Consider the following 16,309-nt stretch of genomic DNA (forward strand, 5'->3'; position numbering starts at 1 on the left):
CAGGGTAATTGTTGGCTTTAGATTGGAATTCTGTCTGTGAGAGGATTTAGTACAGATGCATAAATGGAAAATGAGTCTGTTCAGGCAGCATTTGGGAAGAAACAGCAGAGTACCTAGGTTAAGTCACCATTTATCTTTTGCAAGATGAGCTGAAACCTGAAATGGGATGTCCATCAACCACCTTACCTGACTTGTAAAGGAGTTAAAGGAATTTTAAGTTTCTGAATTTGTTTTGCTAACAAGTCACATGAAAATCCATCTGTGGTGGAATTAAAGTGGTATATATGTCCAGTGTAGCATGTTGCAGTTCTGAGATTCTTACACAGTATTTTCTCTGTTTGTCAGGCTGATTCGGAGGAGGATGTGGAAGAGCATCCACAAGAGCAAAGGTAAGCTAAACTCAAATGGAAGCAAGAGCATTGAAGTTCATTTTGGTTTTTGCTTTAGGAAATGCCAAAGTGTAATTAGGGCAGACTACTAAAATATTACTTTTTTCTCCTGCGTGTTAAATAGTTCTTTATTATTTGTGTCTTACAATTTTCTCAATTTAATGTTAATATTGATTTATTAGCAAAACCAAAAAACCTGTGCTCAGCATATGCAAGTACAAAATACCTTCTTGCATCTCTTTCTCCTAATCCTGTCTCTAAGATGAATTTACTTCTCATTGCTTTCACACAAAAAATTAAATGTTTATTAATTGTTTTGTTGTGTATTTTGTAATTAATTTTTTAAGGCAAGGGACAGTGGTCCATTACAAAATTTGTAAATGTAAGCAGTCTTGGAGTGCTAATTTGCACCAAGGCAAGGAAAGAGGTGAGGGAGATTTAAAGCCAAAGGTTTATTAATGTGTTGCTATGGAACAATAAATATTCTACCCTTATGTCTTGAAATCAGATAAATAATGAAGCTCTTCAAAACTATAGCCACAGCTCTGCGGTTTCTGTTAATATCAGGCCTTCTGTTTTGAAGGGTTGGGTAAATACCATCACAGATTATTTTTTAAATATGCATTTTGTTTCCTCTGATCGTCTAAGTTAAAATGCTTGGACATCTACCAGTGAAACACTTCCTTCCTTTGGTATGTGTTAATGTGGTTACAGCTTTCAGTACCATGCCAGCCAGAAAGATCACAAGACTTTATATAAACATGTGGAACAGCACCGTTTTCTGATGGCAGCAGTCAGCCACAAATGCTTTTCTCATTTATCTCCAGTCTTTGCCCTTAGCTTAGTTCTGAGAGCAGCAAACAGATCTGATAACACACAAGCCTTGAGCTGGGCAGAAGGAGTAAGCCTGGGGAGCGGGAACGGGATGGTTATGATGGGTCTGTCCTGCACTGCAATGCTTCTTCTTCCCTTGCTGCCCCTTTGGGAGCCTTCTCATCTGAGCCCAGCATCACATTAAGCCTCCTGTGCCTCATCTCCGTGGGAATTACAAAGATGGTTTGGAAACAGGATGTGAGAATTACTGTGGCTGCTGACAGCTGGTGCTGATTACTTGTGCTTTCCTAAGTGCCCCAATTCCTACCTGCAGAGGGAATTTTTTTTTCTTACCTCCTCTTGTGAAAAGAAGGGTAAACTACTGAAAGCTGCATTTCCCTGCACAAATACAGAAGTTTCTGATTTTTTTTTTCATCTGGGAGCTATTATGTTTTGGATGCAGAATTTTTACTGTGTAACTTTATTACCTGCATGCTTTCTTTATTGAGAGGTAGTCAGAAGGAAGCAGTCTCTAGTGCTGTGCTTAAGTTTGTTTCTGATTGTTTCCTTAGTAGTCAGAGAGATGTAATTTAGGTAGAAAAAATTTCTCTACTTGCCTATTTTTCTCTGGAGGTGGATGGGGTAATTGGCTACTATGGCAATAATAAAAATATTGAAAATAATTAGTTCTTGAGACTCAGAGAGGGAAAAGTGATTTGACTGGAGTTTTTTTTACATCATTCAGGTGCTTAAATTTTTTCTACTAATTATTCATTTTCAAAACTGAATTTGTTTTTTGGGAGTGAAGTTTGTAGAGGTTCACTTGCATGGTGGAAACATCCTTCTATTGTCATACTGAAATGCTTCAGGAAACTTGCCTGAACAGATCCTGGCTTGTGTGCATCTTCTAAACTATTTTGGTTTGATGCTGTATGTAAACACATACATAGACCTGTGTGTGCTTTACAAACTGAAGGAATGTTACAGTGTGGACTTCATGAAGAAGAGGCAGCAAAGGTACATTGGAAAGGTTAGAATTTCTTAGTTTATTTCTGGATTAATTTTCATTCCTGTAGCTTACATTGCTATATGGTGAAATCATAGGGATTTCCTTTTCCTGTAGCAGCAAAACCTGAAGCTTGCAGCATCTTCATCTCATTGTCTGACTGCATGCCCTGGGGAAATCAGCTGAAGCTACTGTAATTTGCTGTGAAGCCCCAAGAAGCAAAGCACCTTAATGTACGGGATAAGCAGAAGTTAAAGGAGATAGAGAAATCAGAAATTTCCCCAGAGATGAGGGAAGTATAGGGAGTTCATAATCTTGGTGCATAAAGGAGAAAGTCTCTTTCCAAAACATTGTTTTATTCAGTTTTTAATCTAGGTTAGTGGGTTCCTTGGGAGCTTGTTAACCTACTTTGAAAAAACCAAACACAACAAGAGCAGTAAAGTATTAACAGTCTGTTAACGGACTTCCTGTGCATGTGCATTGTAAGATCTTCCTTTTGGGGTGGTCTTCTTTGTTTGCTGCTCTTGTGGCAAGTGCACAAGGGAGATGAATGTGGTCTTAAGTTTCTGCCTTAGGTTAGCTTAACAAATAGAGAAATTTGCATGGAGGTAAAAGACATTCTAAAAATAGTAATTTTTGTGAAGAGCCATTTCAGAGGTGAATGAGAAATGGTTGATTAGGTCCATAGGTTTGCAGCTGCCCTGAGTGAGGAGAAGATCATTGTCAACTCCTTAATTTCCACCCTACGATTCCTGCTATTCTGATTGCTTGGATGCTTCCACAGGTTGCTTCATGCTGTTTTGTGTGTCTCTGGATCAGATTCTGAAATAAGAAATGCAGCATAGTAGACACTTGAGTACTGCTTCAAGCCACAGACTTTAACAGAATTAAAGTCATGTGTATTTGTACTAGCCTGTCAAAAAGCTTCGAGTTTCCTTAAAAACCTTTTCTTACACTTGAAAGCTAGGAGTAAAAAGATGCCTTTCATAACAGTCAATGACAGGTGTTGACAAGAAAAGGTTTTGTTGTTGTGTTTGGAGGTTAGTTTTTTTTTGTTTGTTTTTGGTTTTTTGTTTGTTTGTTTTTGTTTTGCGTTTTTTTTTGTACTGCTGCTCCTTAATCCAGGTGATTTTGGTTGCCACAACTGGCAGTTATAAATTTTGAAGGTTTAGTTTCTTGCTAAAGCAGCATAATGAGTCAGGACCCAAGGGAATGGCCTGAAGTTGTGTAGGGAGGTTTAGGTTGGATATTAGACAAAAAGTTTTTCAGCTTTTCTTGTTGGCCACTGGAACAGGCTCCCCCGGGAAGTGGTCAGAGCTTCAAGCCTGACAGAGTTCAAGAAGTGTTTGGACAGTGCCCTCAGGCACCTGGTGTGGCTCTTGGGGATGGTTCTGTGCAGGGCCAGGAGCTGAACTTGATGATCCTTGTGGGCCCCTTCCAACTCAGGATATTCTGTGAAATGCAGAAGTCTGGCACAAATAAAGAGACAGTACTGTCAGGTGACGTGCACAAATGATACTATCAAAATTTTTAGCTTTCTCCTTCAAGGAAGTAGACTTGGACTACAAAAAAAAAAAGTGATTTCATGTGTATGTCATTATTAGTACTTGGGTTTTTAGGACTTCTGGAGAAAGGTCTTTGAGGATGCAGTTTTGCAGCTGGCACATTAAGGAACATTTGCACCAGAATAAACTGCTGTACTCAAGTGGAGCACGCATTCTTAATATGTGATGCACAGTGATTGTCTACGAGAAGGGAAATCCATAAAATACTAGTATGGAATGAAATTAGCCAGGAAGAGGACATTTTCCAGCCTTTTCCTATGGCAGGGCATACTTTGCTTAGAGTTGATGGGTATCAACTGCTAGGAAAATTCCAAGTGTGATGCATTTGGCTCAGTCAGGCATTTCTGTTGAACCTTTGCCTTTGACCTCTGGAGAGCATTTGACCCTGTGGGCTGGAGCTGCTTGGAGCAGTAGGTGGTATTGGCTCCCAGTGGGCTCCTGCTAGGGTGTCAGTGCAGCCTGGGAGTGACAGCTGATGCCCACCCAGCACTTTGACCTCTCCTGATTGCTTGGTGGAATTACTCCTAATCCTGTTGTTTTTGCTGTGCCTGTGAAATAGTGCTCCAGATGTGGAGGAGAAATTGAAGGTAGAGGTAGCAAGGGAGCAGCTTAGTAGCTGCCTGAGAGAGAGCAAAGGAGCGGAGGTGCACAGACTGCAGAATTGCTAGGGGTTTAGGGAATACTGTGGAGATGGAGTTACAACATTTGTTTCAGGAAGAATCCAGAGTGGCAGTGGGAGAACGAGCCTCCTGTGCATTTTGAGACTGTACATTGCAATTCCTCCCTGACCACAGCTTCGTCTCTAGCCAAGAGGCACAAATGAGCTCTGGAGCTGTGGATGGAGTATTAAGACACTTCAGAGGTGACTCATCCTTCCAAAAAGCCTGTGGTCTTAGTGCCATCATTTTTGACAGTCCCAATTAGAAAGTAGTGGGATGGGACTAGTGGTATGCCTGTGTGCCAGATAACTAGCTTGGGTGGTGTCTATGGCAGGAAAAAAAAAAGATTGAAAAATAGCTCAGGATCAACCAGATTTTCTTTTTCCTTCTGCTTTTTTTTACTGAAATGACTAAAAATTGATTTTGTGCCTGCAGAAATGTCTGAGTATTAAAAAAAAAGGTTTATGTTGTATTTATTTTTGAATATCTTCTATTAAAATCAAAATCAAAGTGAGTATGCATTGGGAAAGTATTTCAAAATGAAAAGTTGAAAAGTAGTTCTGAGAGTGTCAGTGAGTGCTTAAGCTGTCTGAGAGGAACCATCTAAAGATTTTTAACCTAAGCTTGTATGGAGTACCACTGAGCATTTAGATTGTCATTAAACTTACCCGAAAAGTAAATCTACATGAAAGACTTTTCCTAGAATACATGCTTGGTCTTAACTTGTAATAGTTTATATATATATATAAAATAAGCTGCTTTTATGAAGAGTTTAGTGTTTTTAAAAAAATTTCTTTTGCAAAACAAGCAAAAATCCGTGTGTGTATTAAAAAAGAAAAGAAAAAGTGGAGTTTCTTGGGAAAAAGCTTTTTAGTCCCATTAGTGTACTTGCATAATGTACAATTTCTGCAGTATGCACAGAATGTATGTTTCTAGTGGTTAGCACTAAAACCTTCTTCAGTATTGGCAAACTTTTGTTTTTAATTGATAATCATGGCTGTTGTGCCCCACTTCCACTGTGTCTAGATCATCAAGGGACTACGAATTTTAAGTTTTACTGGATGCCTAAAGAAATGAAATTTACCTAATCCTTAGAAGTAAGGGAGGAGAATTAAGATGGACACACCCACCTATAACACTTGGGTAAAAATCCCTAAGGAAACACCTCTAGGGAACACAGGGTATTGTGAAACTGGACTAAAAGCAGCTTACTGAGAAGAATTGCAAGAAGTCAGTGAAATTGGAGGTTCTCTTGTAGATGAAGAAACAGATAGTTCCTTCCATAATAATCAGTGTTACTCTTTCTCTCCTTATGCCTCTGCCAGGCACAGCTAGGGTGGCAGGCTGAACTCCTGCTGCTTTAATTGTTTATCTCTGTTTTATGTGGCAGTTGATTCAGGGATGAACTTTGCCTTGCTGAACTTTGTATTAGTTGCTGTTAGGAACAGCTCTTCATGTGTACATTGCTTCTTCCAAAATACCTGTCCTTTTACAAAATTATGTTGCTTGCCTGATGGTACAAGGGGTAAAAAATGTGTTTTGTTTTTTTCCCTGGGACATTGCATGGCAGTGCTGTGTGCTAACAAATGTTTCAGCTATTGTTTGTTTCTTTATTTCTAAATTGTTTTCAGACATTTCATAAATGAGACAAATTACCCAGGCCAGCTGTACAGTGTTTCATACCAAACTGAGGAGGTGACCCTGTGGCTTTCTATGATCATGAGATAATGGCAAATGACAGTCTTGCACTTGTTTGCCAAGGCCTGTCAAACTTCTGTCCTCAGTGTAGGTCCTACTTGACCTTGATGGAAATACTTTAAAGGTGATGTGTGGCCATATTTAATTGCTCTGAGACTTGCTGTTGCAGTCCCACTCATCATCAAAATCTTGTCTGTTTGCATTGAACAAACTGCTGGAATGTGTATATTTCTCTCACTTTTGTGCACTCTCTTGGGCTGGAGGATGTTCATGGCTGGACCAGAGACTCTTTGATCTATCTTAGCTTGTATGCCATCTAAAATAGACTTTCTCATCTGTGGGTGCCAACTTGGCTTTGAGAAATGAAGGCAATCTTGGTATGGCAGTTGCCAGTTGGCACTTCTGCGTTTGTTTGGGTCATGATGCCTTGAAAAGCCACACAGGCTTCTATGGAAACACCAGTTTCTATACTGGTAAAAATAGCAGGCTGGGGCTGTGAGGTCATTGTTTGCACAGGGATTAGTGTGTATGGAGAAATTGTGTTTGTATGGAGAAATTGTGTGGATATGTGCTACTGGAGGAAACTTTCTCATGTGTAATGATCTGTTTTAAAAGGACAAACTATACTTTACATTTTGGTGCCCTATATAGTTATTTCTTTGTCTTCGTCTGTTAATAATGTCTTCACTTTCTGTTCTCTGTATCTTCTGCAGATCTCTTGCATACTGTCTTACTGTCTTATGGCATCTCTACTTTTTTTTTTAACTTCTGTCTCAGCCATGCCTGAAATGGTTGTAGTGTCTGTACTGCCAGAGGAAGAGGATGTCTTGCACTCTGTGGCCTGGTGCTCTCCCTTGCCTTGTGCAGCCCTACAAGTTCTCTGGATTAGAAGAACTTGCTTTATTGCCAGGTTAACATTTACTTGTGATCATTCTCTGGTTGGTTTCCCTGTTGCTCCCTGGCAGCATCAGCTGAAAACGTGCATGGAAGTTCTCCCTCAGCGTTTACAGCCTGTTGTGTGGGACGGGTGCCCTGTGTCACCTGCAGGATATCATCTCTGTTCTGTTTGTCTCACACTGGTGTGGCACTGGTCCAGACCTTGTGGCATCTTTTTGCTCTTTCCTCAGTCCTTCAGACCTGCCTCTTCCTGCCCCTGCCTTTTGGGCAGACTGGGAGTGGGTGGTTGTGTGGTGGTACCTGTGCCAGGGCTGACCCTGCTCCCTTACCTGCAGTGCAGGAGGAGCTGGGGAGGAGCCCAGCCAGATCTGCACTTCTGCTCACTGTTGGTGAGATGGATGAGCAGGCCAGTCCTCAAAAGTGTGGGGCTGAGATGGACAGCCTCTTGTGTATTAGGAGTAACGCCTTCGAGTCAGTGGCTGTGGGGTAGGAGTGGGGTTAAGCACTTGCACTGGGATGATGGATAGCCTGGGGGACAGCTCCTGGGTTTTGGGTGGATGGTGTGGAGAATCACACAGTGGCAGCACTGTGTGAACCGTTGCTAGCTGGTGCACACACGTGTACATAATTTGTTATGCGTGTTTTTTTGGGGTTGGTTTTTTTTTTTTGGCACTTGGTAAGCTCCCCACAGCCTATGTTTTGGGATAGAGCCCACCCAGAATGCATGCCCTTTAGAGTTAGGACAAGCCTGGTCTGAGCAGGTGGGACAAGGGCATATGGTGTCTTATTTCCCATTGTGTTTGGTTCAGTACTGGCTGCAGAGCTGTGTGAGAGCAGAGGCAGATCTCGTGGCACAGCCTGTTGGTGCAGTCATTCAGCAAACACATGGGGAAGGTGAGCTTTTAATGCCAGGCCAGTCGCATGCTGCTACGGCTCTGCAAGTCTGCTTGGGAACATGGCATTTTCCTTGTTAAACTTAACCTGATTTGTTTTGAAAAAGGAGATGTTGGGACACATTTTGTGTGTTTAGAGAAGAGGGAAAGAAAAGCAAAAGTAAACAGCTGCTGTGGCGTGTTTGTTCATGTTCGTTTGTAAACTTTGTGTCCCCGTAGCCTGTATTTGCTGCTTCTGTAATATAAGTAGTTCAGAATAGGAACTTTCTTATTATGCTTCTACTTTTACATTTTAATACACTGGTAATGGATTTCAGATGTCTGTTAATCTCAGGCTAATCCTTCTGATTTGTGGGCAGTGGGCCACAAAGGATTTAGCTTTTGATCTGTGCGTTTATTATAAATAAATTATTTTCACCTCCATAATAGCTGTTTCTTAGTTGCCTATAAGAAGACTTAATTTGCAGTAATTTTACCATTTTGCAGTTAAGCAACAGACATCTGGAATTGTAGACCAGTGTCAGCAGTCTGAAAATTGACACAATGTAAGAATTTAGCTTCACCATTTTTCTACTCTTGCAGATTGGCAAATTGTGACAAAATAGAAGAAAACCTAAACAACAGTTTGCTCACTTGTAGGAATTTGTGTGCAGTGTGCTTCTGAATGACCAACCCCATTACTCTCATTTGATTATTATAAGCAGAGCATGAAGGGTCTTGAAATCTATCCAATGTAGTAATAAAGAGCTATAGGCACACCTGTTACCTGGCTTTCATCTTTGTGGATACTCAAAGGTGACACAAGCCTAGCTTTTAATGACTCACATATTTTTATTTGACAAGGAAAGGTTCTCTTGGAAAGCTGTGCTCATGCCCTAGCAGTGGCTCTGACTGCTGCATGACTTGTGGGCAAGTGGATGAAGGAGCCTTTTCAGTAGTCTAGGTGTTTGCCATAGTGTAGTGGTAGTTATAAATAGTTATAAGTTCAAACCATACGTTGTCTTAGACATCATTCTTTATCCGCTTTCTTCAGTATGTCCTTTGGGAAGAGACTTTTTCTTTTTGGTGGTTATTGCAAAATGCTCAACTCCCTTCTTCATCAGGACAGAAAGGGCCCATCCACTTCAGGGAGGGGAACAGTATATATCAAATATTATACTTGCATGTGACGATGGTGTGTATTAACTCTTTTGCAGAGTTCTGAGTACTCACCGCAAATATTTGCTTTGTATTTGTAGAAGTTTGCTTCCATCAAATAAGCTAGTCACCTGGGAGAAACATGTGATCATTGTGAATAATTTAGGTGTCTGCTTGTTGTCTCAGGGGTCCACCATTCTATGTTGTGTCCAGGCTGCCAACTGAGATAAGGAGGATAGAGGGCAAAGCTGGTGGTGTTAATTGTCACCTTATTTTCTTCTCCATCTCCTGGCCCCAAAGTGGTGTACAAATAAAGCTGAGGGGTTTTTGTGTTTTTTCGTTTGTTTGTTTGGTTTTTTGTTGTTGTTGTTGTTTGTTTGGGGTTTTTTTGTCTGTTTTAACTTTTAGAAATAGCAATGGAAATATAATTAGGCAAGGATAACTCAGGATATTTTGTGTGTATGTACAAAATAGCAAAATAGACCTTTCTGTAGAACAATTTGACTTTATATAAACATGGGAATTTCTTACACACAGAAGCAGCTTTTTTTGCTCAGAATTATGAGGAAAAGAAGGAAAAATAATTTCTTAGAGGAAGGTGAGAAATAGGCCTCTGTTCTTATTTTTACTGAAGTTCTTATCTTCCATGTTTGCTTCAAGATACTGTTGCAGAGCTCTAGCTAGTTGTTTACCATCTGACCCACCTGCATACCAGAACTCTGCAGATGGCAAAATCAAGAAATTTAAAGTTCAAAATAATGCTTCTAGTTACTGCCTGATAAAAACCAACTTCAGCTTTAAAACTTTGTGAGGACACATGAAGAAGCTGTAAAGACTTGGAAATAATAATAAGAAAGATGATGTGTCCTGTTCAGTGCTATCAAAAGTATGGGCTGTGTTGTTGTTTGTTGTTTCGGAGTTGGATTTTATGAGAAAGAAAAAGTTCTGTTTAAAATGTTTGTTTGTAACAGCATGTTCCATGAGGAAATATGAGAAATGCAGAAAACAACTCAATATTTATTAAGACTAAAACTTTTTTTGGCCAATGCGATGGTGCCAAAAAAAGTAACATAGTTGCACTTGCATTATGAAAGATCTCTCTCCCTTTGCAGTACTAAGATTTGAAGCTGGTCTGGCCTTTGGAGACACTTGTACATCAATAGCATGATAATTTGACACACATGAAAATGCTTGGGAAGACTTTCAGAAGCCTGAGTTTAAAAATATGTGTGTGTGTATGTGTGTGTGTATGAAAAAACAGTGACCTTAAGCCCAAATTGTTCTGGTATAGATTTTTGCTAACTCTTTTGAATGTATAAATCATTACATATTGCTTTTGAGTTTTTAAAATTGCTATTCATTATTTTAATGTTTCTCTCTGGATCCTGTTTATTTTCTCTGAGACAGTGAAGCATAATTCTGTTGTTGCATATGCACCTCTCAAAACGAAAAGTTAACTTTGAATTGAATAGGGAGTCTCAGCTTTACAAAGTAGATAGAGATAAATGATGACTATCTGCCCTGTTGGTAGCACATTTACATTTATCTCATGAGGAGAATTTCCCAGCTTTTTAAAATCATGTGAGTGTTGATATCTGATCTAGTAGAAATTTAATAATCTCACTTTTTTTACTCTTCTTTGTTGTACTCTGAGACCCCTGAATTCTGCCATGTTCCAACAGTTTCCCCTCCTGAATTAATGGGAGGCTTGATTGAAAAGCTTTTGAGAGTTCCAGGAGAGGATCCAAAAGGGAATTGTTGTGGAGACTCAGATTTCTCTCTATCCAGTCCCTAGAACTGGCTTTGAGTCACTGTGAGTGCTCCTGTTGACTCCTGCACACTTCTTTCAGAGCTGACAGTGGCTGTCAAGGAGTAAATCCAAACGTTGATACTTAACACTTTTTAAAGTTTGTTAGTGCACTGAGGTCTGACCTTTCTTGTGAAGCTGCTTCAATTATTTCTGTGATTTCTGGTTATTATCAAAAGCAAATTGAAAAGATAATCTGGTATCCTGCTTCCTGCTGGTATTCTTTTTCTGGTGAGTGTTTCCAAAAAGTTCCTCCGTGGGCAGCATGTGGGGTTGGTGACATGAGGCAACTCTTTGCAGTCCTTCAGCAAAGGACTCCTCCTTATCAGTGAGGACAGGAACAGGTTCAGCAGCCATGCGTGAGACAAAATTCGGTTCATACATGTTTGTGCACTTTAATGCCATCTCCTGGCATTTGTTGGAGCAATGTGTTGTGCTGCCAGTTGGGAATGCACTTGGAACAAAGTGGGACTTTGGAGACTTGTTTGACTCTGAGCCAGCAGTCTCAGTATGATGTGTTTAGCACTGGAGAGAGAAAAAACAGATGCATGCTTGTTTTTTTATTATTTGTGAGGAGGATCCTTTGAATGGCTTCCAAGGTCTTGAGGTTCCTGCATGTTGTGCTGCCTTTTAACTCCACGGCTGTAGCGCGCTTGGACGAGAGGTGCAGTTTACACAAGCAATTGAGATCGCACGTGCACTGGATTTTTTTAGGCTCTCAGACTCCTCCTGGCCTGTGTCAGCACGCCAAAGTGCACCGTGTTCTCAAGGCTTTTCTGGGTGGGAATATGTGGAAGCTGTCAATTACTCCTCTGTTCCAGGCTGGCGGCTTCATAAACAGGTGTGGTCTGTGGGGACATTTCCCTCATTTAAAACCCATCATTTTCACTTACACTTCAGTGTTAGCTGTTGTCATTGCACAACACAGCTGAATCCTGAGAGACTTGAATGATAAAAAGCTGAACTAGTTGAATTCTACTGAATTATCTGACAATACAGTTGATACATTTTCTTGGAGGATAAATCACAGTGATCCATTAATAAAACGGTTGGTTGTGTTTGGTATAAAATAAAAAGCGTAATTTTAAAGTTTAAAGTAATTACTTGACTACTTCTTGGAGTATGAAGATGTGCATTGCGTGAAATGTCACAGTTGTAGGTACGAGGTGTCATCCTGAAAGATTTGGTTGCCTTTGCAGTAGTTAATAATGCAGAAATTATTGTGTGAAGTTGTTTGCTCTCTGCTTGAAGAGTAGGGACAATCTAACAAGGATTATTAAAAGGGTTCAAAATTGAAATATAAAAGGTTTGCTTTTTTACCTTAGAATTCTACCAAAGTTATTGACAAGGGACTGTCATCATGCACAGAGCTGGACACTCATGGTTTTGGTGCAGTCTGGGCATCAAGCACTAGGTCCTGGCTGAAGCAATGCCATACAGGTCAGCTCCTGCACCACACAGTAGCCTCAAATGCTGAGGATTTTGGAGTAGTGATGCTGTCACTGTACCTGAGTGCTGCCCAGTGTGATGGTTACACTCGTGTCCTGATATTAAATCTCTGGATGGAGGGGCAGTGGGGTTTTGCTGTGGGATGTGGCAGGAGGAGAGAGGTGGTTTTGTTTCCCCTCATTAAGTTCCCACTGTCTGGCTAGGTGCCTGTCAGTGTTTGTCTTGCAGCAAACTACACTGTGAGGTTGCACTGAGTGCATTTTGTTCCCCTTTTCGTCCCCTCTGGGCTCATCAGTTTGTGTTCTTTGGGGGCAGAGGCTTTGGCTGCACCTTGGGTCCCACTGGACTTCCTGCTGCAGAAACAAAAGGCACTCTGCAACCACCAGACCTTTCTCTGGGAGTGCTGCTTACAGATCACATCTGCTTTGGTGCACAGGGCTCTCCTCTTTAGACTGATTCCTCTTACCAAAGCTCAGAGCAGTGTGTTGGGTAAGACAAAACTCAGCTGAAACAGGATGCCACCATCCATGCATGGTTGCCTGGCTCTGGGGAGAGAGGCTGGGCAGCCAACAAGTTGCACATGGCACTGGAAACTGCTTGGATGTGATGCTGAACATGACTGGGCCAGAATTTGGCAGCAGGGGAAGGACGGGGTGTAATTGCCGGAAAGGCAAAGGCAGGGGCAAAGCATGGTAACAAGTGAAAAAACGCTAGAGATTGTGAACAGAACAAAGCAAGGCAAAAAGCCAGTGCCCTGGTAAAAACACTAAGTGAACAAAGATACTGGCAGGTAGGGAGCAAATGAGAGCTTACTCATTTCAAGTGATTGGCAAAACTGATAAGGGACAACAGCAGATTTCAATCTTAACAATGAAGGGAAAGATACACAATAACAAAAGGGAAGTGAAATGAGAGAAAGGAGGGAGTGACTGATTCATAACTGCGTGCACCTTGGGTAACCACCACCTCCGTTCATGTCAAATGATTTTAAGGGTCTCTGCAAAACAGAAACAAGTCTCTTGACTGTGGCTGGCAGATGTGTGCAACAGTCCTGCTGCACTCTGACTTGGTGTCAGCTATTATGCAGTCAGTCAGGCCTCACTAGTGACATTGTAGGTCACCTCTCAGATTTTGCCTTCATAAATATAAGCTGCATAGTCCTATCGATTGCAGTTGTGGTTAGCATTTTAAAGTTAAGCTGTCTGCACGTCAATAAATGTACAACAGTAAAGACCTGAACACAGAGATGATAAGTACACTACCATGTATAAGAAAAAATTGTGTGATTCCTGGTTTGTTTTGTTGTTGGTTTTTGTTTGGTTTTTTTTTTTTTTTTTTTTAATGAAACTAGAAGAACAAGAAGCAATGTGCTGCCTTTGGCAAGCGAGCAGCCCTGTAATATATTGTAGAATAAGTTTTGCAGTTCCTTACTGTGTTGTGGATTTAACATGGCTGCTCAGTTTTTGTGCCTGCCTGCTGGTGCTGTGGGCCATGTACATCTCTGGTTTGTGTCTAAATCTTGATTCCTGGCAACTGAAGAAGGGCAGAGAGCTGAAGGGCCTGTACTTGACCGACTCCTTGACCCGTGCTTTACGTGCTTTGTTGCTATTAACTGCCTTTCTTCAATAGCTATTGTCTGATTTCTGTCCTGGTGTGTTCTGTCTTTCATTGGAGGCCTTTGCTGCAAGCCTGCTGCCTGCAGCTCGCGAGGTGCCTGCTGCCTGCTTAGGTATTTCTGTGGCCCATGGCTGACCCAGTTTCTGCAGCCTTTAAACTGCCCTTTTCAAAAGGGGACATTTCTGGCCTTTGTGAGCATTCTCAGTGTTGCTGGGATAATGTGGCTGATCCCGCAGATGCGGGTAGTCGCTTTAAAACAAACACACACCCCTGCCCTGGTCCCCATGCTTTCAGTCTTGCTTGGATTTTTTTTCTCTCCTTGTAAATAAAAACAATTATTCATGCTTTCTGGTCACTGAAGCGATGGGCTGTGTTTTGTTGTTTCTGAAGCAATCACTGAAATGTTTGCTGTGCAGGGAGGGCAGGGCAGTGCCCAGCCATACAGAGTGTATGCTTCCAGATTTTAAGATGAGGACCTTTGCCTTTGTACCCAAGCTGAAGAAGCTTGTTTGGGACTTGGAAAACTTCTGGTTGTCCCATGTCATCCGTGACTTTCCCATGCTGCCTGACTTGGAGGTTAAGCCGTTCTGGCTGCGCATACTGGTTTGGGGACAGTGACACTTGGCTTGAACAAGCAGATCTTCTTTATTTTCCCTTTACCCACTGAAAGCTTGCAAGCTGTGAAAGGGTTAGATCAAATGTTGAAAACGTGACTTTGTGGTAACTGCAAATCCACATTACCTACTGCTGGCCATGGTTTGGGGCAGCACCTTAAGTTTCCTCTGTATTTTTGCCATATCTGTGCCAAAAGCCACATCTTCCATTTTGACATGATTGACGATCTGCCTTACAAAGCCATGTTGCTCCTTTTTTAGTGTAAATTATTGCCATTGAGTGACAGAAGAAGCCTCTTCAGAGGCTGGACGCACTTTGTTGATCTTTGTCTTGCTCTGGTGTGTCCATCCATGTATCCAAATGCTCCAATAAGAAGGGGCAAAGTGCTGTGTGTGAGTCCTGATCCTCAGTCCACCTCAGCTGCTCCTCTGCTGATGAGAAGCCTCTCTGGCTTCAGTGGGACCTTCGTGTGGGTTCCCACGCGGGACCATGGCATTAATTTGCTTATCTTGAAGAGCAGGAAGTGTTGAGAGATGAATGGCCAAGACCAGTTAAATACACCTTTGCATTGCAGAGGGATCTTTTTCGTGTCTGGAGGAGCTTTTCCTCTTGTGGGCAGCTTGAGAAACCCCATGTTTCTTCTGCATGCAGAAGCAAAGTGCATCCTTTTACTGCAGTAGAGGCAGATGTCTGGTTAGAGGCTTGTCAAGAAACTAAAAATAGCTTTAGTAATGCTTTGCCTTTGGTTTCACAGGTGAACATTTCCAGTTGGTGAACTCTGATTAGCCTCCTAGCTTTGAAATAAAGGACGAAATGCAAGAGTCTAGGGGAGGTAGAGTTTTAATATTGTACTTGATTGCAAGTACATTTTTTAGAGGGTATAAAATAATCAAAAGCTGACTTCCTGCTGTTTTTTTCTGCTAATTTTCCTCCTTTTCCTTTCCTCAGAGCTATCCTGCTGAAGGAAACAAATGTTAACTTGTGGACTTTAAGTGCCCCTTGCTGGAATTCAGAGCCATAACATACCTGAGGTTTCTTTGGTGGTATACATTTTGTTAATAAACCTGTGAAGCAGGCTTGTTTCATATGGTTCTGTGTTGTATAATAGCAGAATGCTGCAGCATTTTGTACATCAGAAGAAATTGGCTGAGAGCATGTGCTGTGCATTGGCTTCAACAGATCCCAGATGTTTTGTAAGGACCCAATGGTTTCTGTGATAAGTGTTGCAACTACTAATCCTGGTAATGCCAATTTTTTTGTTGTTGTTTTTTTGCCAGTTTGAATTTTCTGGTATAAATTTTTTCATATCTGAGTGTTTCCTTTAACAGCGTAATCTAGTGAACCATAAATACACAGTAGTACTTAGGAGTGGGTCAAAAACACACTGTGAGCATGCTTGTTTTTATTAATAGCACTAAGTCATGGAGCTGTCTTTCCATTTTGCACACCCCAAACCAGAGTGATGAGTGACACAAGACAGGAGAGCTCAGCAAGCTGCACTTTTCAAAAGGGGCAGCCTGGGAAATTTTGCAGGCTGTCTGCAGTGGTGTCCTGTCACCTTGGGGGTTTACAGGCTTTAGGTGAAAAAGTAGCAATGATCTGACACTGTGCAGGATTCCCCTTTCTTTGTCTGACTGCAGGAGGGGATGTAGTTTGAAGTATAACCAGAGTTTTGTATGGGAGGCTAGAAGAGAAAAGCTCTTTGTTTGGGAGTAGGTTTATATGACTGTGCTGTTGAAGCATAGAGATGATGAAAATGCACAG

The 16,309-nt window shown here is 41.4% G+C and overlaps 1 protein-coding gene across 4 annotated transcripts in view; it reads left to right on the top strand.

Annotated features, from left to right (window-relative positions):
- TMEM131L (transmembrane 131 like) overlaps positions 1-16,309 on the top strand; it is an 80,717-nt gene that overhangs the window by 7,272 nt on the left and 57,136 nt on the right. For all 4 annotated transcript variants that reach the window (XM_036381860.2, XM_036381859.1, XM_036381858.1 and 1 more), the window contains exon 3: positions 346-389. In XM_036381860.2, coding sequence (XP_036237753.1) covers positions 346-389 — 44 coding nt within the window. The remainder of the gene's footprint in view (positions 1-345; positions 390-16,309) is intronic.

The sequence above is a fragment of the Molothrus ater genome, chromosome 4, assembly GCF_012460135.2.
Source record: "Molothrus ater isolate BHLD 08-10-18 breed brown headed cowbird chromosome 4, BPBGC_Mater_1.1, whole genome shotgun sequence".
In the NCBI taxonomy this organism is placed as follows: domain Eukaryota; kingdom Metazoa; phylum Chordata; class Aves; order Passeriformes; family Icteridae; genus Molothrus; species Molothrus ater.